Below are 23,082 nucleotides of genomic sequence, written 5' to 3' on the forward strand. Positions count from 1 at the left end.
CGGGTGGCCGTGCCGCTGTGGGGTGGGCGGGGTGCGGGTCCTTGGCTCCGGTGCCCGGGGCTGTCCCCTGCTTCTCGGGGATGGGGGGTCGGCCCTGCCGTGGGGGGGTTGGGCTGACCTGGACCTGCCGCTGCAGTGGGGGCGGGTCCGTGCCCTGGTGCCCGGCAGAGGGACCCGGGCCCAAGATAGTTGAGGATGGGGGGGTGCCTGTGTATATATGGGGTGTGTATGGAGGAGTGTAGTGGTACATGAATGTATGGGGGGTAGGGGTGCGTGTATGTGGGAGTGTGTTGAGGCATGTATGTGTGGGGGTGTATGTATGAGGGAGTGCGGTGGTGTATATGCGGGGTGTGTATAGAGGATTGTAGCGGTACATGAAGGTATAGGGGGTGAGGGGTGTGTGTATGCGGGAGTGTGTGAGGGGTGTTGGGGTGGAGGTTTAGGGGACTGTGATAGTACATGAGTGTGTGGGGTGTAGGAAGTGTGTGGTGGTTTATATGTGGGGGGTTTATGGGGAGTGTAGTGGAGCATGAGTTTGTGGAGGGTAGGGTTGTGTGTAAGGGGGAGTGTGTTAGGGCATGTAGGTGTGGGGGTGGAGGTTTTGGGGCGTGTGATAGTACATGATTGTGTGGGGGGTTGGGGTTGTGAATGAGGGAGTGGGTGGTGTGTGTGTGTGTGTGTGTGTGTGTGGGAAGGGGTAAGGGGTTGTGTGTGGATAATCTGGTGTTAAATGCATGGGAGATAGGGGTGTGTATATAGAGGAGTATTGAGATGCATGTGTATGGGGGGTAGTGGCCCGTGTGTAGGGGGGAGTGGGGGGGGTGCATGTGTATGTAGGTGTATAGGGGGGTGAAGGGTCATGATTATGAAGGGGGTAGGACTTCAGTGAGAGAAGTGGGGAGTTGTGGTGGTTTGTTCTAGGGTAGGTAGAATGAGAAGGGGTGTTTTGTGATGGGCAGGGAGGTGAGTGGGATGTAGGGTTTTGGAGGTGGACTAATCTTTTGGCCGTGTATCTGTTAGAATGGGTGTGTATGTGTATAGATGTATGTGTGGGTCTGTAGGTGTGTGTGTGTGTGTAGATGTGTGTGTATACCAGGCTGATGGTGATGGGGTGTGAATGTGTTGGTGTGTAAAGGAGAAGGGAATGCAACGTGTCTCTGGGTGGGGGCGTCTCCTAGGGGTGTGGGGGCGGTGGGCTCTTGGTCTGTCTCTCCTTCTCCCGCCCCTCCTCTTCTCTTGCCCCCCCCCCCCCCCCCCCCCACACACACACACACACTTTTGCATGTGGTTCGTTGGTGCCTTCTGGGGCCGGTGGCGGCTCCTTTATTGGGGTTGCTGAGGGCCCTGGTTGTTGGGGCAGCTGCCCTTGACCTGTCCTGGCCTTCGGGGGCCCCGGGAATGGGGGACGTGCCTCGTGCCGCAGGTGGCTCATCTTCTTGAGGGAGGCGCGCTTCCCTCGGGACCTAAATCCCCGGACCCCCCTCCTTCCCTTCTTCCACCACATACAGGTGGACACGTTGATCTGGATGGTGAGAGAGGCCATCAAGGTGGTTTCGATCGCTGCACCCAGCATCGGTTCACCTCCCAGTTTTAATTACACTTAGTCAACATAACACAAAAAACACACACTGACAACACATGGACATATTTTGGGGGGCGGGCCATGTAGTGTGCGGTGGGCGGGGCTGCTTTGGTGGTCCCGCTCCCAACATGATGTGGTTACTTCTTCCCAATTTTAATTGCAAACAACACACACTTCACAATCATTCATAAGCTAGGAGGGAGGGGGTGACAATGGTGTCCTGCCACGCCCCTATTTCTGGGGCTGTGCCGGAGGAGTTTGGGCGGGGGAGTGGTGCTGTTCAGGGGGCCTGGGTCTGGGCTGGCCTGGTGGGGGTGGGACTGCTGCTGGCCCTGGGTGGTGCTGGATCGGCTGCATGTGTGGAGTGGTGGGGGGGCATTGACAGGGGTGGGGGGTAGTTGTGGGGCCCTGATCGGGGCCCTCCTATCCCCTGCTCCCCCGGGGGTATCTCACAGGGGACACGTTGGGAAAGAAAGGTGAGGGCGTGCATGAGCCAATGGATGAAGTGGTGACTGAATGTTAGGGTAGAGGGGGGGGTGGGGGGATCAGGGTGAAAGAATTTAGGAAAGTGGATGGCCGCTGGGATAGGAGGAAGGGGGGGTGTATGCAGATGGGTGGGGGTGCGTATGTAGGGTTATGTTGGTGGTACAGGGAAGTGATGGGGTGGGTGTACAATGAGGACTGTGAATGTGGATAGAGGGGTGTAGGGAGGTGTGTGTGTGTGTGTGTAGAGTGGGGTATGCGTGTATGGAAGAATGGGTGATTATAGAGGGAGCAGGGATGTGTGTGTGAGGGGGTGTGTGTGTATAAAGAACGGGGGTAGGAGAGTGTGAGTTTGAGCGTGTGTAAGAGAATGGGTGTATAGGGTGGGTTTAAGGAGGAAATGTGGATGCGTGTGGGTGTGGGTGGAGGTAGGTGGGTGGGTGCATGTGTGCGTGTGCGTGTGTGTGTGTGTGTGTGTGTGTGTGTGTGTGTGTGTGCACATGTGTGTGCGTGTGTGTGTGTGTGTGTGTTTGTGTGCGTGGGTGCGTGGAGGGTCTTGGTGCTCGGGGAGCGCTGCTGGTGCGCTGCTGGTGCGCTGCTGGTGCGCTGGGGTGCGGCCTGGCTGCCGCTCGGTGGCGGTCTGGGGATCCCGGCCCTCCGTCGGTGTGGGCTGGGCCCTCTGCCTGCGGGGGTGGGGGGTTGCTTCTGGGCTCTTGGGGCCGTGGGGCCCGCGCTCTGTCTGCCCTGGGTGGCCGGTGCCCGGCGGGGCTGGTCCTCGCTGGTCCGGGCCTGCTGGGGCCTGTTCCCCCTGACTGCGGGGGACTCTGGCTGGGACCCCCCTCTGCCTCCTCCTGGGTCGGTGCATGGCTGGCTCCGGGGTGGGGCGGTTGGGGTCTGCGCCTGGGGATGGCTGCCGATGGCCCTGGTCTCGGGGGTACTCCTGGCGTGCCTCTTGCCTTTGTGTGGGAAGGGTCACACTGGCATGATCACCTTTTCCGGAACACGTTCCACTCTGCATGTTCTGCATGTGACACAGTCACCGAGTCGTCACGCAGTTTTATTCACTAACAGCAGCTAGTTTTCTCATTTCTGTTTGTTTCTCATTTATATTTAACTTTTTAGATTCATAGTTTAGTTACTATGATCTAAAGTTGGCTTGTATGTGTATGTATATGTGTTAATACTGGCAAGTGCGTATATGTTTGAACGTATGTATGTGTGTGTATGTGTGTGCATAGAGGTGTGTGTGTATATGTATGTATGTGTATATGTATATGTGTACATATGTATATATATGTGTATATATATATATTATGTGTGTATACGTGTGTGTATATGTATGTGTATGTATGCGTGTGTATGTGTGTGTATATGTATGTGTGTGCCTGTATGTGTGTATGTATACATCTGTAGGTTGTTTTCTTTCTTTTTGTTTTTGGGTTATTTTTTAGTTGTTTTTTTCTCTCCCTTTTCTCTCCCTTTATCTCTTTCCCTTTTCTTATGAGGTGTTTCTTCTCCTTTCTCTTTCTGTCTTTTGTCTGTCCTCTCTGGTCCAGCAGTACAAACTCTACAATTCAAACAACAATACAAAATAAACATAGAAATAAAATAAAAATTCAGAAAGTCAAGGGGATCATTATATCTATAAAGCTTCCCTTGGCAGAGAAAATTTGCTCAGCAGAACACAGCATCCAGACCATCATTCTGCTTGCCTAAATGCTGGACAAGACAAAAAAAAAAAAAAAAAGATATTTACACTGGCATCCAGTCAGTCACAGGATAGATTTTAAAACCCTACAGATTGTTTACAAATTCCAGAATGGTTTAGAACTAGAGCACATCTGTGATATATTCAGAAAATATAATCCAAAGACTCATGCCTGCTAGTCCAGACCAGAGTCCAGCCCATAGTCCAGGTTAAATCACTTCTTTTCTCACGTGCCTGTGCATGAAATCTCCACAGTAACTTTTAATTGATCGTGCTTTAAAGTATCTTAAAAAAAAATAAAATAAAGTATCTTAATCTAGTTTAATATTTTATTGTGATCTTTGCTATTTGTGCTGTTTTCGCTTTACAACACCTGGAATACGTTTGATGGTTTTATGTAAAGAACTGTTTTGTACATAAACGTGCTTTACAAAAAAAACTTGCCTTGCCTTATCTGAAGCAGAGCAAGGACCGACATTAGGTAAACAAACAAAACAACCCACTTTTTCAGACTGTTCTATATTTTGAGTACTTCTTCCATGTAGTAGTAGAAAGTTAAAAAAAAGGTAATGGTTCATGTACAAGAGTTGTTGTGAAACACCACTTAGCTGCACCTTATGAGCACCGTGTCCCTAACCATTTGAGGATGCAAGCAAAGTGCAAAAGGCACAAGTGTGCAGGAGAGGAAAAAACTTATTTTGCACATGATGACACTCAAATAAATTGTGTTGCTTGGAATGGTCAGTTACCTGAGACTGTCCTCTTCCTATACCCTGACTAAGGTGTGTACATGACTGTACAAAGATGCAGGCGAACATGACAGTCTAGTCTCACATGTAGAAGAATGATAGCAGATGTTGAATGTCAGTAGAGTAACAATTCTGTTGAAATGCACTGAAAAGACATTGACAATACACTGAAAACACATTGAAAAGATGCTGAAAACACATTTAAAGATGTTGAAAAGACATTGAAAAGATGTTGCAACGACATTAAAAGGCATTGAAAAGCAGCTTTGCACAAAATCTAATCAATCTACTTTTTCATGATTTGGAAAACACATTTATTTAAAGAAAGTCTCTCCATTCACGATTTCCAGGTTGCAGAGCATCATCTATTGTTCCATCACAGAGACCAAAAGGAATTTCACATCCACTTATTAACACATGGAGAACCCCACATGTTTCTGGAATATGTGGACACATCCAACCAAACCAAGGCTCAAATCAGTGACTCTCTAATTACAATGATGATGGTCACTGCATCGCTGTTTAAAGGATTTAACTGCACCGCCATTTTGAGGATAATTGTCCTCCAAATTTACATATTTTTCACAACTGACTAAAGATGTTCTCTTAAGTTCTTTTCGGCAAATCAAATATAAGAAAATATATACAGTACACAAAATATAGTACAATATTTCAAATATTTGATCTTGGATTTTTTTTAAAAAGGAAAATCTAATAATCTATATCTTATACTAAATAAACAAAAACAGATTTCCAAAGAGATTTTCATGAAATACATATATATTTAACATTTTTTCCTTATAATATTATTTTACATCTGATTACCTTTAGAAAGTGTTTATCACCTTTTCCACTCACTGTTTTCAAGGGATAATTTAGCTTTATGTAAGTGGGTTTGAATGCAGCCATAATGGGCAGTTTGTGTAGTACCTGCAGCAGACAGTATTCAAGACGCATTGATCCAATTTTTGTCAGATGTTGAAACGCGGCCCATATTTCATTGTCTTTTTAGACTAAAACAAAGGCTTCAACATACTGACCTGATTCATCCATAAAAGCAACACCCACAGATGTCTGGTGTTTGATGTGAAAGTTGTCTTTCCATATGAACACCAGGTAAAAGAATGAAAAATGTAGTTTTCTTTAGTAGTGATTGGTTCGTCACCTGTCCAGCATCTATCCTGTCTCTTACCTGACATGAGTTGGAATCAGAACCAACCCAAAGCTGTTATGGCTGTAGAATAATGTTACTACACCACATAATCTACCAGATATTTCTGTCAAAAAGTGGCTTACAGATAAGGAATGTATTGCTGTGCAATGCAGCGTTCAGGATCTTGCCTTAGGACACATCGACATCTGAATGACGGAAGCTGAGGATCAATCCGACAACCTTTAGATGGAAAGACGTTCACCTTAGCTTCTAGCCATCCTTATGAGATGAAAAAAAGCTTATGTTCATGTTTTATTTTTCAGTAGTTCTTGCACTGCTGGCATTTTTGGCATTGGCTAATGAAAATCGTTCTGGGATTGTGGGGGAGAGAGAGAAGCGAGGGTAAAGGAAAAGGAAATGAGAGAGGGGGAAAGAAAGGAATGCAGAGTGTGCACTGATGGAGGAAATGAGCAGAGAGGGAAGAAAGAAAAAAAAGGAGAAAGACTGACATAAAACACAATTGTTCATTATATTTGTCTCAAGTCTCCTTACAAAACAAAAATTGCATAAAAGGGCTCTGAGACTCTCCATGGAAATTATATAAACTCTTCATTGACGACCTTTTAACTTTGTCCTTCCTAATCAGATTATGCATGCAGGAATAGTTTTCACTTGATAAGAATAAATATATAAAGCCTGTTCTAAGATGTCTTGAAGAGTAGCATCAAGTTTTAAAGTTCACCAACATATTACCTTTTAACTCAGGCCACATTATGAGGACATTGTCCCTTGTTACTTGCAAGTGAAAAAGGTTAAAAACTGTAAGATATTCTAAAAGAAAATTAGTATTAACACCCCCAACCAGTTCAGCTGGAGGCTGAATTATCCTACCGGTGCACATTTCATTTAAACAGGCCTTAGTGTGTTGCACAAGCTCCCAAGTTCCATATTTTTTCAATATTACTTTCTTATTCAGTCTTATAAAACCAACAGTGTTAATTACAGTATTTAACATATGCAATCAACATCTCCCTTGAGAATATGGTTTTATTTATTTTTATTTGTTCACTTTTTATGATGTAACCATATAACGATCAATAGTCATGCTAACAACACAGTATAATAGTCATACCTGTATACAAATAATATTATCCTTATTATGGCACATTATCAATAAGCTTACAGTAATCAGTCACAGTGATAGAGTTATACTACTACAACTACAACTACAACTCTGACTACTACTACTAATAATAATAAGAAGAAGAAGAAGAACATTAACAATAAGAATAACACGAAATAAATTAAAATAATTAGAAGTATTATGACCTCCCATGGACACATGTATATCTAGCAGAATGTCTCGAACATTGTTCACACAGCATCCTGTATAATGGATAAGACTACTACTAATAATAATAATAAAAATAAGAAGAAGAACATTAACAATAAGAATAACACGAAATAAATTAAAATAATTAGAAGTATTATGACCTCCCATGGACACATGTATATCTAGCAGAATGTCTCGAACATTGTTCACACAGCATCCTGTATAATGGATAAGAATTATCCATACAGGTCAAACCATAGTTCAATTGTATATCTAATCTTTCTGGGTAAAGTTATTTAGTCTAAATAATATTGACTATTTAAGCATTTGGCTTATTTATCAGTGCTGATGGGACATTTTGTAAAAACCTAATTAGCAGAATGTGGCTCCAGGCATGGTCATGGCTGCATAGTCGCCCACTGACACATATGACATTCCATGCATGAAGTCAAGGTACTGTCATGTTGTTGCATTCCTTCGTCAGTTTTCTATACTGTACATCCTGTCCATGGCTGTCCTACATATTGTTTCAGATAACATTAGGTATTCTCTTTTTTTTTTTTTTTTTTTTTTTTTTTAATAATGCAGTGCAGCACCTCCTACTATCTCTTCAATCATCCTTAATGGGTCTGTGTTTATGTGCATTTTACAACTTTAAACCTAGCTTTGTTTGCAAACACAAACAGCAGTATTAGTTTTAATATTTTTCTTTGTGCAGTGATAATCAGCCACTGTGTCAGAAGCCAGTACAAAATGGAAAAGGTGGATCTTGGTTAGACTGAGAAATAAACACATATTTTAGATCATTAGTAAACAAACAGAGATGATAAGAATTCTCATCCATGCAGATAGCAAAAGTCAGTGATTTAGTGAAGTTTTTCTGCTGCAAAATGAATCATGGGTTTAATTTTCAGCTTGAGAAGGCAGATTGTTGGTCTGCAGGTGGATTTCAGCAGAACATGAACTTAAAATTTGTCACAGTCACACAGATTTGTTGATGTTGCAGTCAATTGTTAGTTAAGGCTTTATTTCCAGTACACTGGCCTTATTTTCTACCTCACACGTCTAAACAGAAAAAAAAAGGTAATATGTTTTTAAATCCCTCCTTGCCTCATTGCATGTGATATAAAATAGAAATAAGAAATATTTTTATTCTGTACTTTTCTCTCATATAGCTTTTTGATATATTCTAGTTAAAATGATGGATCTGAGGATGCTTATTATCTCTGTTTTTTTGTTACTATTATAGTTTTACAGTAGGCGTCAACTGCTTCCAGCAAACACTGCAGTGATCATATACGGTCTATGGTAGTGATGCACTCCACATTCACAAAAGGCAAGGCAAGGCAAGTTTATTTGTATTTCACCTTTCATGTACAAGAAAATTCAAAGTGTTTTACATGAAACATTAAAGGCATTACAGAAAAAAAAGCATAAAAGAAAATACAAATATCAAAATCATAATAAAATCATAACTTATATTAAAATACAATGCGTAAAGTCCAAAGATCAGTTTTAAAGTATTAAGTTTTTCTCATATTAGAAGAATAAAGAAAAATAAAACATTGCAGATATCATACTGCAGTGACTAAAGCATTTTAACAGCACTCCAACTTTCTGGGGGATATTTCAGATTGGCACATCTCGATTTATGTGTTTTTGCATGCTTCCCCTCAAAAATGTTCTATTTGGATTCAGGTCTTTGCTCTGGTTGGACTTTTACAGAACACTGATCTTCTTAAAACCCCGGTCCCATGTGAAGCAAATCATCCCCAAAGCTTGATGCTGCCACCACAGCACTTCACTGAGGAAATGGTCCTCTTTCAGTTGTGTTGTTTGTTTTGTGCCAGACACACCTTTTACAAACAAAAAACTCCAACTTTGTTTTATTGAACATGAACTAATTTTCTGCATGGTTTTAGGAAACTGAATGTAATTTTCTTTTAAACTGTGTACAGTATGTTAGGCCATAGCTCATAAAGTGTACAGGAGACTCTTTTTAAATGTATTGAGCAACTACTGACTGCATAGTCCTTGTTGTGTACGTCCTATTGTGTTCTTGATACCATAGCAATTATACCCTGTTTTTCTGTGTTTATAATTTTCCTCAGCAGTTGTATAATGACTCCCTATCCATTATATTTTATTTTCCACCAGAGCAATTTGTTTTTACCAGCATAAATTGTAGAGGTGGATGTTTTATTAATCCTCTCCAAACTTGATGGCTTAAAGGTTGCCAATATTGAAGAAGAACACAACGTAGAGATGCAACATACAACAACTGTTTGCCTGTGTATCACAATTTAATTAGTTTAATCTATTCTGATCTCATCAAGGTGATTCTGTTTGTGCATTGTGGTTGTCTGCCGAGGCACAGAATCCCTCCACAGAAAGAAGTATGTTCTTTGCCAGTATAGCCCTGTGCTGGCAAATGCCATGACCCCTCAAAGTTCAGCGACCCGGCTACAGGCAATGGGAGCAAGGCCAGTCCATGATGCAAAGCACCAGGAGGTCTGCTGCAAAATGGTAGAGCTGCTTGCTGCTCTGCTGATGATGCGGACATGGCTCACCAGGAGGCTGATCCACAAGCCAAGCTCCTCTCTGGCCCCGATGAGGAAACCCAACGGCAGACTGAGAGTCTGACAGCTCTGTGAGACTCTCAGTCAACTGAGAGACAGATGGTGAAAACGAAGCGACGTTTTTAACATCGTACTGTCCAAATAAATTATAGTCCTTCCACAGATTTAGCCCAGTCTCCTGATTTGGAGGCATGCTTCTTGTCATGCTGTTTTCTCCCTCCAGTCTTCAGTTAGCTTACTGGACAAACCTTGAGGGATGCGTTGTTCAGCTGTATGTCAGGTCTTGCTGGAACTTTGGCCCACCATAATGAGGAGCACACTGCATGTCTCCATTTCTTTGTTTATCTCCAAGGAACACAGCTATGGACACCTAGCTTTGATTGCCCAAGACTGCACACGAACAAACTGGATCTGTCAATGCACTTTGTCAGTGCAAACCTTTACTGGCATGAAAAGACTTTAAATAAATTCATATTTAATGCATTAAAACTATAGTGAACTATATGAGAAATTATATGCAATAAAGAATACACTGACTTTTAATGTCTTTATTATAATTATTATTATTATCATTATGGAGCTTAATTCAAAACAATCAGTCAGATTTATCCAATGTATAGGGTATAAATCAACATTAAAGTTTTGCATTGAATAGTTGCCTGTTTATTTAGCTGTGGTCATTTTTTTTTTTGTTGTGTACACGGGCAACGTTTGAAGACTGAGAATTCCCCGAATATATACACAATCAAAGTCTGTAATTAAATTTAAGAAAAAAGCTATTAAATTAAATCAGTATGCACAGCTGACAACTGTCACCCACAAAACATACTACTGACAGCAAGCAGTTTTCATCTGACAGATATCAAACCAGTTGAGTCTTTGATATTTTTCACATAGTGCAGAAAACAAATGTGTTCCAGGTTTTGATGCAACATTAGAGGAGCTCACAAACAATTTGCTTGCAAGGGGCATACTTTAGTACAAAGGATTGATTGTACTTGGAACAAAGCCTAAAGGTCCAAAAAAAACATCCAGTAGGTTAGATAAAAATATATATATTTATAAATTGCTGTGTATTTACTTTCACTTTTCATGTTTGCCATATTTTGCCCTCTGATGAAAGAGAATTTTTCAACCCCATTTTTTTCACGTAGCAGCTGAACCTTGAAGGCCTTTATAGATTGATCATATTTGCAAAGACTCACAAGAGATGCTAACAGCTCGGCGAAGTAGAATTCAAGAAAAACTGACATCATATTCAGCCCTTGCTTTAGGTTGGGAATGCGTTACCTGTGCCTCGACTAGTTATTGATATGCTCAACTGTCTCTGTATTTTAATGCAGAGTATGTGGGAAAATCAAGGTGCAAAAACCTAGATATCATAACAGAAAAGCGGAGCGAAATAAACCAGTTCCAGCAGCAGAAACACGTTCTGGCAAAAAACTAACTTTCAGATGTGATGCGCTAATCTAAGTTGACTACCTGTTGATTTAATCCTTTTCCTGATTTGTGATGGTGAACAATATGTGTTTATTAATTTGCCATTGGTTTAAATAATTAAAGAAATCAGATACACTGAACAGCATTTAATGCATTTTGTTGATCTCATCATGTGAAAATAAGAGTGTATAAGGATATGTATGCAATAGACTCCAAGAACAGGAGAGAAATTTGAACGACAAGCCTACTTTTTTAATCTTGGAGTTGCTGTATACTCACTTTGACTCATTATTTCTGTTTACCCTTACAAAAGCATGAGCTGAAATAGAGTGCTATTTCAACATCACTTCTTCTTTTTTTTTTAATCAAGGTCTATAATGTGGCTGAGGTTATTAAATAAACACAATGGCTGTATGCCATTACAGAGTGAAAAATGCCAGTGACAGAAATATAGCTCCTGACGAAGTACGGCATGATTAATTACAAAAGCGAAACCTTTGGAAAAGGTTTTTAAGACATCAAGACTATGCCGTCAGTGTATTTACAAAATAAAATGAAGAATTACCTTATAAGTTGTAAGAAGTAAAATATTTCAAATTCCTAAATGTTGTCTGCTGTTTTAAGCAATATTAAAATATGTGAAAGTATTTTTTAAAACACTGGTTGCAAAATAAAGCAGATAAAAAACAGAATGAACTGATGTATTCATTATTTAAATCTTGGATTTAACTGAAAATCATTCAAAGACTGCATATCAAACTTGCAGTAACGCAGACATTTGTCCAGATTGTGTATCAGAGATAATAAGTTCCCGTCATGCCTTACCATTTTATGTTGAGAAAATCGTGAACACATATTCTTTTCGAGGGGAGTTTTCATTGCCGTCACAACTCTCTGGGATGATTTTGCTGTAGTCAGACAAGTTACTGGCCTGCTGCAAATTATTTGGGAGATGCTTCAGGTAGTTTTAGGAATAAGAGACAATATGACAACTTTTAGCTGACAAGTGTGCAAGCAGCTATGGCAGGCATGGCAGAACCAGAGTGAACATAACCCACACATCACCGTCAGCTTAGTTTGCTGCTAGTCTCCCACTTACATCAGTCTTTGTGCCTTGTTATCATGCAGAGATGCTGTATCACAGATTTCATCTGAACCTTTTCCCCTTATTGTAGTTGATGTTTTTTTTTGTTTTTGTTTTTTTTTTTTTTCAAAACTGCATACCAATGCTCTGGCCTGCTGGCATGCAACTACTCCACATGAGCCATGACACTGAAATAAAACAGAAAAAAAAATCTGTAACTTGGTAGGCTATGAACATGGCACGAGCCTACGTGGCTCTTGTACACAAGGATGTTCAAACTCAGTTAGTATTCTATTCTGTTCTATTCTACAGTCATTTATTTAACAAAACCGGACTTTTTAATATAACCCTCTTATTCCTAATTATCGCACTACTTTTATAAGCTATTTTGTGAAATTTACTGGGTCAAAATACTGGGGCAAATGTTTCAGTAAAAAGGATCTGAAAGGGACCTATGTATTCTTATAAGCCAAAAAGTTCATTTGTTGAATGTCACTTGAAGAAATTGTTAAGACTGACCCTTTGCAATGCATACTGGTTGAGTCAGTAAAATGTTGTTACCCAGACTCCCAACAAGACCATCTGGTTTTAGTGGTTTATTTATCTGTGCTAGATGGGCTCGCTTCATCCATGTACATGTACAGCCCGCTGTCAAAATTGCACGACGAAAGGAAAACACCTAATTACTGCCTAGTTTATTTCCTTTTAAGACCTAAAGTACGTACACAACCACTAATTGAAAAATATATTTTAATATGATTTAAATATGATCTGATCCGCATGCTGTGAATCGCTGGTTTACATATTTACTCATTTGCTCCGCCAAATTAGTTCGTTATCGGTATACCCTGGAATTTATAAACAAACGCACCCCACAGACGTCATGCATATGACGTCAACGCGCTGCAATTCAAACTTCAGGAAATGAAAGTGTCGGTCAAACAACGGTCTCGACACAAATAGACTAATTTCAGTGAATATCTTCAACTTTCTTCAACTGTGAGTTTTATGTATTTTGTCTTTATCTGCGCCAGTAATGTTTTGGTAAATAGTACGTACATTAGAGTATTTTTACCTTATTACTTTATGTTAGGTTATTCACGAGGAGGGTTGACAGGAAATTAATTCTTGCGTTCGTAACTGAGCTATCCAGTTTTCTTTTTAATTTTAAAGCACTTTATGTTGTATTTGAGTACTAAATTAATTTGCCAATTTTGACCTTTTGGGGTGAGAAATACGAATGGTGTTCATTTGGTTAAGACGTGTGTAAACAAATGCCTTGGTTAGATATGGGTGTGTGTGTCTGTGTTGTTGTTTTTTTCTGATTTGTTTATTTGTTTATTTTCATTTATTTATTGTACTATCCAGATCAATAACTGCACATGCAGTGACCTGAATGGACAATTGTCAGACATGGGACAACACGCAGATGTTGCGTAGCAGTTTGTCTGAGCTGAAAATATTGGAGTTGAGATGAACAGGCAGATTTGCTCATTTGGGTTAAAATAGCTCTGAGGCTACTTTAAGAATCTTTGCTCACAAAAAATTTGCATATTTACTTCCATTTCTATCACGGTTGTTGACTTTTTTTCTGTCCAGATCATTTTATTCCAACTGAGCCAGACAAACCAAATGTAAAATCTGTCCCTCTTTGAAATTGCCTGTCTCCGTAGACCACTCCATTTTACATTATTTAGTACCAACAAAGAAACCCATGACGTCTAAAGGTGCCAAAGAGATCATTGTCTCCAAGTTGGGTTTCAAATCCAGCAGCTCTGCCTCTAAGGCCGAGGCGGAGCTGGAGAGAGTCAGGAAGGAGAATGCTCACCTGAGGAGAAAGATTGATGATCTGGCCAAGCGACACATCAAACCACCTGACTCAGACAAAAGCAAGCTGCTGGAGGTAAATATGTGTTCCCAGCTACATCAGGGAATTGCAGTCCCTTATGACTGTTTTTGTGTGTTTACATGTGCATTTTGTTTGTTTGGGTTTTTTTTTTTTTTTTAGAGGATCCTTTCCCTAGAGACGCTGCGAGAGAGGAACAATCAGCAGTTGCTGGTTAAAGAGCAGGAACTGGAAGCTCTGAGACAGCAGCTGTCAGCTAAAGGAGGAGAGGTATGTACAATGACACCTCTCTGCAGAAATATATGGTTCAAATTTACATACGTGGTCAGCTATCCATCAAGAAATGCCCTGTAAACAAGGGCACATCCAGCTCAGAGTGAAACCCGCACAGCATTTTCCTCGATAGTACGTTTCAACTTGGTAGGATTTGTTGCACTCTTGGTATTTTGTTGGTGGTGTATGTGTTGCTGGCAGCAGACAACTGTCAGAGAAGGGAGGGGAGAATCGTACTAGAATCGCAATGAGCTGCCACAAACAGTTGGAGGGAAATGGCTTCTGTCCCGTTTTGACAGCAGCTCAGCAAAGCGAAGTTTAGACAACCAACAGAAGCTGCATTCTAACACATGGTGTTATGTGCCATTCACTTGACATTTATAAACTGTTTGTCAGTTGTGGGTGTGTGTGCATATTAGCATTCATGACTTGTTACTGTTTGACACTGGTGTAAAAATTTATGTTATCTATTTGCAGCCGTTGCTTATCCTTGTGTAATCTTTTTTTCTATTGTTGCAGAAATAGCTCTCTAATTTAGTCTAGTCAGAACAGCAGCGGGCCAAACTCGCAGATGACATGCTGGCACATAGAATATCAGCATTTTGCTTTGCCCAGACATTAATCACGCTTCCCTCCTCCTCATTAAGTTTCATCAGCAGAGGTGCTAAGTGGGCAATGCCACCTGACTTCCAGCCATGTAATGTCAACTATGTGATGAAGATAATTGTGTGGAAGACATGAAACAAATTTTCTTTGCAAATTACTTGTTTAAACAAAGACAAAAGGTGGCGGAAAAAAAATCAGCTTAACATAGTTGTTACCGAAACGTCATTTAGTTGTGCATTTCAGGTGGTAGCATCGCTGCAGGCCCAGCTGGACCAACGGAAGAAAGACATAGAGCAGAGAGACGCATTGTTCCAGAACTTGTCACAGGAGACGGAGAATCTGAAAAACAAGCTGACCACTGTTTCTGCCCGATGCCAATCCCTGGAAACGCAGGTGGTGGTAGGTTGACCTTCCAGCCTTTGTACCTGTCAGGAGGTTATAATTAGTCTGGGGGGAAAAAAATAAAAAGTCTCTTCTTCTGCATGATCTGTGGCATTATTGGGAAGCGGTGCGCCTCCAATGAAATAGCTGCTTTTAACGCGTCTGGCTACACCTTTGTGCAGGTGATTAAAAATGCATCACGGTTATTCTGCCTTTGATTATATATGAATAACCCAGTGACGTCATGAGCAATTTTATTTCAAAATGTGAGGAAATAAGACAGATGGAGGTTAAACCTGGGTAGCCACTCCCTCTCCTTTTTCTGCAAGATAACAATGTGGAGCAAAGTGGGTTGAGTCGTCATATCCCACATCTAACAGCATATCCACCTTCCCCTCCCCCTTTGTTGGAAAAGGAATAATTCTTTCACTGGTTTTCTGTGCTCTGCTTCCCAGTCTTACATCCTCTTACAATTATTTCCCTTTCTGTGAGCACTCCTCTGCTGTACTGCAATATTTTTGACAAAAAACAAAACAACAAATCTGTTTCAGGAATCATTTGTCTTCTCACATCAGAGAAATATGGTTGAAAGCAGCAAATGCTTAAATCATGATTTGTGTGATGGGTCAGTGGACCTTCCTGCTTTTATTGTACATTTTCATTAGTGTAATTTCAACACATTTGTTGTTCTATCAAAGCCTTTTAGTTTCATTTATGTAGCTGTGCAGTTGCAGGTCTTCCTTTGCCCACCAGGTGGCAATGTTTAATCTGTTTTCTTAAACATCTGACATTACCTTCCTCGTTTAGCAGCCCAATCAATCTGTTCTAATGGAACTTAAATTCCCAATATGCATTTTTATTATTATTATTAATAATAATAATAATATTTATTATTATTATTAATAATAATAATAATAATAATAATAATAATAATGATAAAGACATGAGCAAAAACACTATATTAGTTTATGCTTTTCCATGTTCCTTTTTCATGTTATTACCAGGACAGTGCTATGCTGCTTATTGAATCTTTCTGTGTCAGATGTATAGTAAGATTTCCATCTTTATCAAAATGATAATCATAAGAACTTTTTTTTTTTTTTTTTTAGCCACTTTCCTCTCAAATTTAAAATGCATTTTCTTGCACTTGGTAGACCACTGGGATTTTTGTATTCTGTAGAAGCTTGAAAAGCTTAACCTTACACTCGCCTTTATGGACAAAATAAATCTATTATGGCCCCATTGATTAGTTCAGTTTGAGGTGATATATATTTATATAATGAGGAAAGGGAAAAGGTTCTCATTTGTTTATATTTTACTTTCTCATTATGTTTATTTTTTTTTAACTTTTTTTTAAATGATTAGTCCAAATAAAACACCAGGCCTATTAGTCATTCATGTGTAACAGTTAGTTTATGCAAATCTCGTTCACTGCCCTGCTCTCATTGTGGATATATATCTGCATCAGTGGAGGCTAGAACTTAAAGAAAATGGGAGTTTGAATAAATTACAGATGTTTGTTTATGTATGCCAACACTTTAGGTACTGTCTTAGAATGTAAATGTTCTTAGCTTTTTTGACGTTTGATTTTAGATCCAAATATTCGATTTCTTTTTTTTTTTTTTTTTTTTTTAAGTTTTATGGATATGGGATGTCATCTGGTAATACTCGTCTTTCTTCCAGCCTCTTTCATACATACAGTAGATGTAGCAGTGACAGAAAATCACAGTATGTGTGAACAATAGTTCTTACAACTCTGATTTTGTCAGATGCTTCACTTGGCTGGTAATGCTGGGGCACGTTCCATAAAGCAGGTTATGTTGAAACGTGTATCTTAATCCTGAGTTGAAGAGAATCTGGGTTTTCTCTTCAAGAAAGAAATGCAAGACTCACCCCAAGTCTGTTACTATGGTAACTGAGTCCATAAAGTAAACCTTGTTAGCAGGTTTACTATAAAGAACTCCTGAGTTTCTACATGTCTCCTCCCAACTGAAGTATGTTGTTAGACATGGGTTGCTTGTACCAACACAATTCCAAATATTCAGACATGCCGACTTCAGGGTAAGGGTAGCAGAACTGTGAATTGAACAATGGTTCCTGTGGGATAAATAGTGTTGATCTTTCTCCAAGGTTTGTGTCATAGGTCAGGTAGCCAAGTCTTTGAAAAACACTGCATAGATTGATCACTTGCTCCAGTGTGTTTGTCCTGAATTATTCAAAATAAGTTTGAATAATTCAAGTCTGTGTGACTCTGAGCCTGTGGCAGACCTGCAGTTGTGTGTGGTTGTTGAGATTTTCTAACAAAAACTGAACAGAAATGCACAACATGAACACAAAGTAGCTTATTGTAAAGGTAAATTAGTGACTTTTTTGTTTATGAGTAAATGCCAAGAGTTGGATTTTTCTCTGAAGTGTATAGAGGTGTATGCACATTAACAAGGAGGTAGAGATGCTAAGAGCTGCACAATGTTAGGACTGGTTCATTTAAACTCAGTCATCCAAAAGGAAGTATTTCTTTTTATTCTGAAGTTTTTGTCACAAAGTGTAACACCAGTACTTATCTTGTATCGTTTCAAAACTTTTCTTCTCCTCAGAACGGACAGGCATCTTCTGCAGACTCGGTATTGTTGCAGGATCAGCTGAGAGATGTAAGTCCAGCTAAAGATTTGCTGTGTTTCTCTGTGAATGTAATTTAACCAGATATTCCTCCTCCTGCAGAATACTGTTGTTGTGCACCATCACTGTGAAACTGAAAGCAGGTGATGGTGATGGATTGAAGTTTTTTTTTTTTTTTCACAAGCTGGCATGATTTATTGGAGTCTTAAAGAAAAGCTTGTGACATGCGTTGGTCAAAATAATGCAGACACTGCAGCAGCTCTTTTTTTTTTTTTTCTCCATTAATTTATACCTTTTTTCTAACAGATTACTGTATTGTAGGTGCATTGAGTGAGCCATGATTCTCAGTCTACCCATTTTCTCCTCACTTTATGCTTCTGTCTGTAGTACCTAATAATACTGCTAACATGTTTTGCCCCACAAAAGTGTGTATAGTACATGCATTGAGAGCTCAGACACCAAAAATGGCAATTAAATATCGATTCCTTCTCAAATACCTTCTTTTTCCTCATCTGCATTCTGAAGAAGATCGGCTGGTACATTACATATCCCATTTTCAAATGCAGTTCTCTCAAAGTCTCAGACTGTTCATTAGCATTTAAGGGGGTTATATAGCTTCTGATTACTTTTAATGTACTTGCAAACCTGAATTAGACTAAGTGGCTAAGACAATGGATGGATTTTTTTCATGTTAATGTTTTAATTCACCACCATGAATGTAGAATCAATTAAAGTTGAAGATGGATAGCTCCAGAAGGAGGTGGCTGGACAACCGTGTAAAGTTTTGCGTCATTGAAAGACATGCTTTCAGATATAAGGGCCCAAAAAAACAGCAGGTCTATGTTTTTCTGAGTTTGGGCATGTCACCACCAGGCTCTTGAAAAAAACCAGCAGTGGCTGGTGTATGACCAGCAGAGAGAGGCCTACGTCCAGTCTGTTGTTGCCCGTACACTGGATCTGGAGCAGCAGCTGGCTCAGGCAAAGCAGCAGCAACCCAAAGCAGAAGATATTTCAGGGGGTAAGAATACCTGACATCCTCATGTTGATGATATAAAAAAAGCTTTCAATTGAAGGAAAAAGAAATTAAATTAAATTTACTGTGTGTGCATACAGCATGAAATGTGAAAGGGAGGAAGTCGGGAAAAGATATGAAATTTGATTTAAATATGTTTTGCCAAACCATTAATTATTGATAAGGTAATAACATAGTTGTTATCTATGAGGAACACACTGAGGCAATATGACCTTTAATATCTTTTCTGGGGTTATTTTTATATATTTATTTATTTTTTAAGGTTGTTGTTTTTGTTTTTTGTTTTTTTTTTTTTTAGAATGTTGCAATTGCAACATTGAGTGAACAATGATCACTGTATTTCCTGACCGATCGCCAGAAATACTGCAGAACAATTAGGTGCATTAGGGGTGATGACAGAACTGTCCTTTAATCTTCTACTATAATACTACATAAAGATGAGTAGCTAAAAGTTTGTTTTGTTTTGTTTTTCCCCTCTCTCTTTCTCATTCTTATATCCAATGTCTTTGGTTTGGTTTGATTTGATTAATGATGCTTCCTGTCTCAACTCCAACAAACTCTCCAGCTCCTGGAAAGGAATTTGAACTGAAAAGCCACTATGACCAGCTTCTGTCAGGAGTGCAAAAAGACCTGGAGAGCCAAAGAGATCTTACTGCCAAAGCCCAGCTGGAGCTGAATGTCCAGAGGGAACAGGTAAATGATGATAAAAAAAATAAAATAAAAAAAACATTATCATTGTTTTTACTCATATGTACCTCACTATCTTTCATGTGGAAGAATTCTTCTTATCTAATGTGTTGTAATGATTCTTACATAGTGCATGTTGCGGCCTGTGATGCATACATTAGTGGCAAACCTTGTCCTTAGTCTCCATCTGAAAGTGTGAACCAATTCATTGGCATTCCCTCTGTTCAAAAGGTTGGTTCAGTGCTGAATCAGTATGCAGCTGAATACACACAGTCCTTGGATTCAGACATCTTTATAATTGATCTGCAGAGCTCGATTGAAGAACTGAGTAGACGGAAAGTATAAACAGTTTTGCAATTTTGTTTTCATCGGCTGAACAGACCTTGAAAGCTCAGGCTGAGCTGCGGTGTCAGAAGGAGCAGGCTACCAGAGTCCAGGAGGAGATGTTGACGCTGAAGAGAAGGTATGAGGACAAGTGCCGGGAGTTGTCGGCCTTTCTGAGGAAGTATGAAGAGAAGAGCAAAGAGCTGGAGGAGGCCAAGATGCAGCTGCAGGCAGAGCGAGCTGGCAACAGGTAAAAGAAATCTGCCGTGGTTATTATTGAACTCATGGCTGTAAGATCAGCACAGTCGCTGTATATCCATAAATCTGGCTTGTGCAAAGAAACTTCACAGACCTGTGTGCTTTACTTCCATGAAATACTTCTGTAATTCGATTTAGCATTAGAAACAGAAGCCATAACTTATTTGTCTTTTTATATGGATCATGTAAACGTGCAGACATGCAGCGAACGAAGAAAGAAAAGCATCATCTGAGCGGACGGACAGAATGAAAGCGGAATTTGAGAGTATGAACACCAGATTGGAGGAGGAGAGGAAGAGATCTGCTGAGCTTCTGTTGCAGGTGACTCTCCTGTCATCTGTTGGCATTTAGCTGCTCTTCACTAATGTGCTTTGAAAGTAATTTATCAATAATACATGAAAAGAAGTCTGCCAATGGAATGCCTCATCAATCAGTGATTATATGGGACAGAAAAAATACTGTTGATTAATAAAATATAATTCCAGGTATATTGGAGGGGAAAAGAAGATCTGAAAAGTGCATTTGTATTTTACGCTTTAAAAGGATCCCAAAATGCTTCATCATGTTGCTTCACAGGTAAACGTGCTGCAGAAGTCTCTTCTGAGCCAAAATGAAGAGCAGAGGAGGATTGCAGCACTGGAACAGCAGGTTACATTCAATTTCCATATGTAACTCACGGCTGTGGCAATTGTTTTAATGATTGTTGGGTATCTAAGATGTTCCTGTTTGTGCTCTCCTAAGATCCAGCTGTCTGCCAAAGACTTTGAGAATGAAAAAATCGATCGGCAGAGCATGCAGCAGCAATTACACAAGGTGCTGAAGGAGCTCCGCAAAGCCCGCGATCAGATTGCTAAACTGGAGTCAGCAGTAAGTGCTTTGTTTCACATCTAGAAGTTACAGGTTAGAGTAGCAAACAGTGGCTTCTTGTCATTAAAGAAGAGTCGGTGTCAAATGAAAATGTATTTGTTCTTTTCCACTGAAACTGATATAATTCAAAGTCTTCCTTTGTGTTGCAGAAGCAACCAAGTGCACGCTTCTCAGAGCCCAGCTCGTACAATAAATTTGAGTTTGAGCGCCTTACTATTGATGATCATCATGGACCGACATCCCCGTCTAAAGTCATCAACCTCTTGGATGAGAGTTTCCTGGAGTGTCCAAAATGTCATGCTCCTTATCCAACCAGTCGCCACAGGGAGCTCCTGGCACACATTGACTACTGTCTGGCCTGATCTTGCTCTAATCAGTTTGGCAAGCTAGACGTAGTCTTACTGTCCTCACTCCAAAAGAAGCATCAAACACAGATCTAAGAATAAAGATAACTTATTTTAAACTTTTTTTTTTTTTTGTCTTTTAGATTAAAGGGAAATGAGGCCTTTATAAAACTGCATGTTCTCCTGCGTTGTAACGGTTTTGTAGAGCATCAGAAAACTTTCCTGCCTCCAGTTATTTTTACTGTTAAAGCATCACCCGGCCTGCATCTTCATTTTACACTTTATGAAGCTCTTAGTGTGTTTTGTATATAATTTGTCTGCATTTGATCTGAATATTTATTCTTAAGTTTTAAAATGAGCTACTTCCTTTTTTCTTTTTTTTCTTTTTTTTGCCCCTATTTTTTAAACTTTTACCCTCCTTTTGTGACTTGTCTGTGTGTGTATAATGTTCTGCATTTATGGTGGCATTTGGATAATCATGGGATGTTCATTTTTCTTTTTTTTATTCCATATGAAAGTTTACAAGCCTGCATAATTTTTTGTGTCGTTCGTTAAAACTCCTGTAAACGCACCATGTGTAAACTTCTAGTTTCAGTAACCTCAGTAACATTTTCCTCACTTGTGCATCGTTCTGTAGAAAAACACAGAGCAGTGGTAAATGACTGTTTTAACAATATCGATGTGAATGACAAAATCAGATGAATATTTTTGTGCTCGAGCGCTCTGCTTTCAGTTACAGTAAAAGGCACTCCTGTTTGCTGACAGCTATCTGTTGCATATTACATTACCGTAGTAGTATGTCACAGTTCCCCTGTCTACCATGTTTGGATCAACTTTGCTGAATCATGTGATTCTAACCATGACTAAGATCTTTTGCTTTTATTTTGTTGAACTTAACCAGACTTCGAACATGCATCAGTGAAGAGCTTAACTGGTCACATGTGGCGTGTAGACTTGCGTATTCTTCCCATCCATCTCCACCTTGACTTTTTGAGCTTGCAGTCCTGTAAGGCTGGAATGAGATTCCATGAGTTAATTCCTTGTACTAAACTATTTACAGTGGGGATTACCTGATGTCTTCTTCGTAGGAGAAAGGGGTTAAGGTGTCTTTATTCCTGCAGCCTTGGCAATGTGACTAGGTAGATTTAAGACTGGTACATCTCACCTTTTTCGTTTACCATTTTACCTTGGGTTGTGTGTAATTGAGATAAGTACGAAAACGGGATTATTTTGATTATCTTTTAACTTTTTTTTTTGTTTTGTTTTACTCCAATCATGTGTTCTAAAGCTGTTTTGCTGTGCTGTGTACTGTACAAAATGTGTGCAATAAAGACATAGATCTCCTTCCTGCGCAACACTTTTTGTTTACTTTGTCATATCACTGTATTTCAAGGCTAATTGTTTATTTGAGTGGAGCTTTGAGCAAATGTCAGCATACTAACATGCTGCTGTTCAGCAGGTCTAATGTGTGTTTATCTTCTTAGTTGGAATGGGATCATTTGCTAATTAGGGATACACACACAAACTGCGCTGAGGCGGATGGGGAAGTAGTTCAGCTGGTATTAAGTAATGTAACAGGCAAATTAAAGTTTCAGTGGGAGAGTGGTTGCTTGGCTTTGACAACATGGAAATGTGAATGCAATCAATCAAAACAGCAGATATTTAACTTTAAACTAAAAACACTCAAAACAGGATCACAGGAGATAAGAGTAACTGTAGGTGCATTAACACAGTTT

General features: G+C 39.9%; 1 protein-coding gene across 1 annotated transcript; it reads left to right on the forward strand.

The window, feature by feature from the left end:
• Positions 1-13,825: 13,825 nt before the first annotated feature.
• On the forward strand, positions 13,826-21,364 carry cep55l (centrosomal protein 55 like; the record flags this gene model as incomplete). Its single annotated transcript, XM_079261261.1, has 11 exons — positions 13,826-14,014; positions 14,120-14,227; positions 15,080-15,235; positions 17,812-17,865; positions 18,707-18,851; positions 19,432-19,559; positions 19,934-20,127; positions 20,333-20,456; positions 20,712-20,783; positions 20,877-21,002; positions 21,152-21,364. The coding sequence occupies 11 exons, from the start codon at positions 13,826-13,828 to the stop codon at positions 21,362-21,364; spliced, it is 1,509 nt and encodes a 502-aa protein (XP_079117387.1).
• Positions 21,365-23,082: the final 1,718 nt, after the last annotated feature.

Source organism: Telmatherina bonti, assembly GCF_933228915.1.
Source record: "Telmatherina bonti genome assembly, chromosome: 21".
NCBI lineage: Eukaryota > Metazoa > Chordata > Actinopteri > Atheriniformes > Telmatherinidae > Telmatherina > Telmatherina bonti.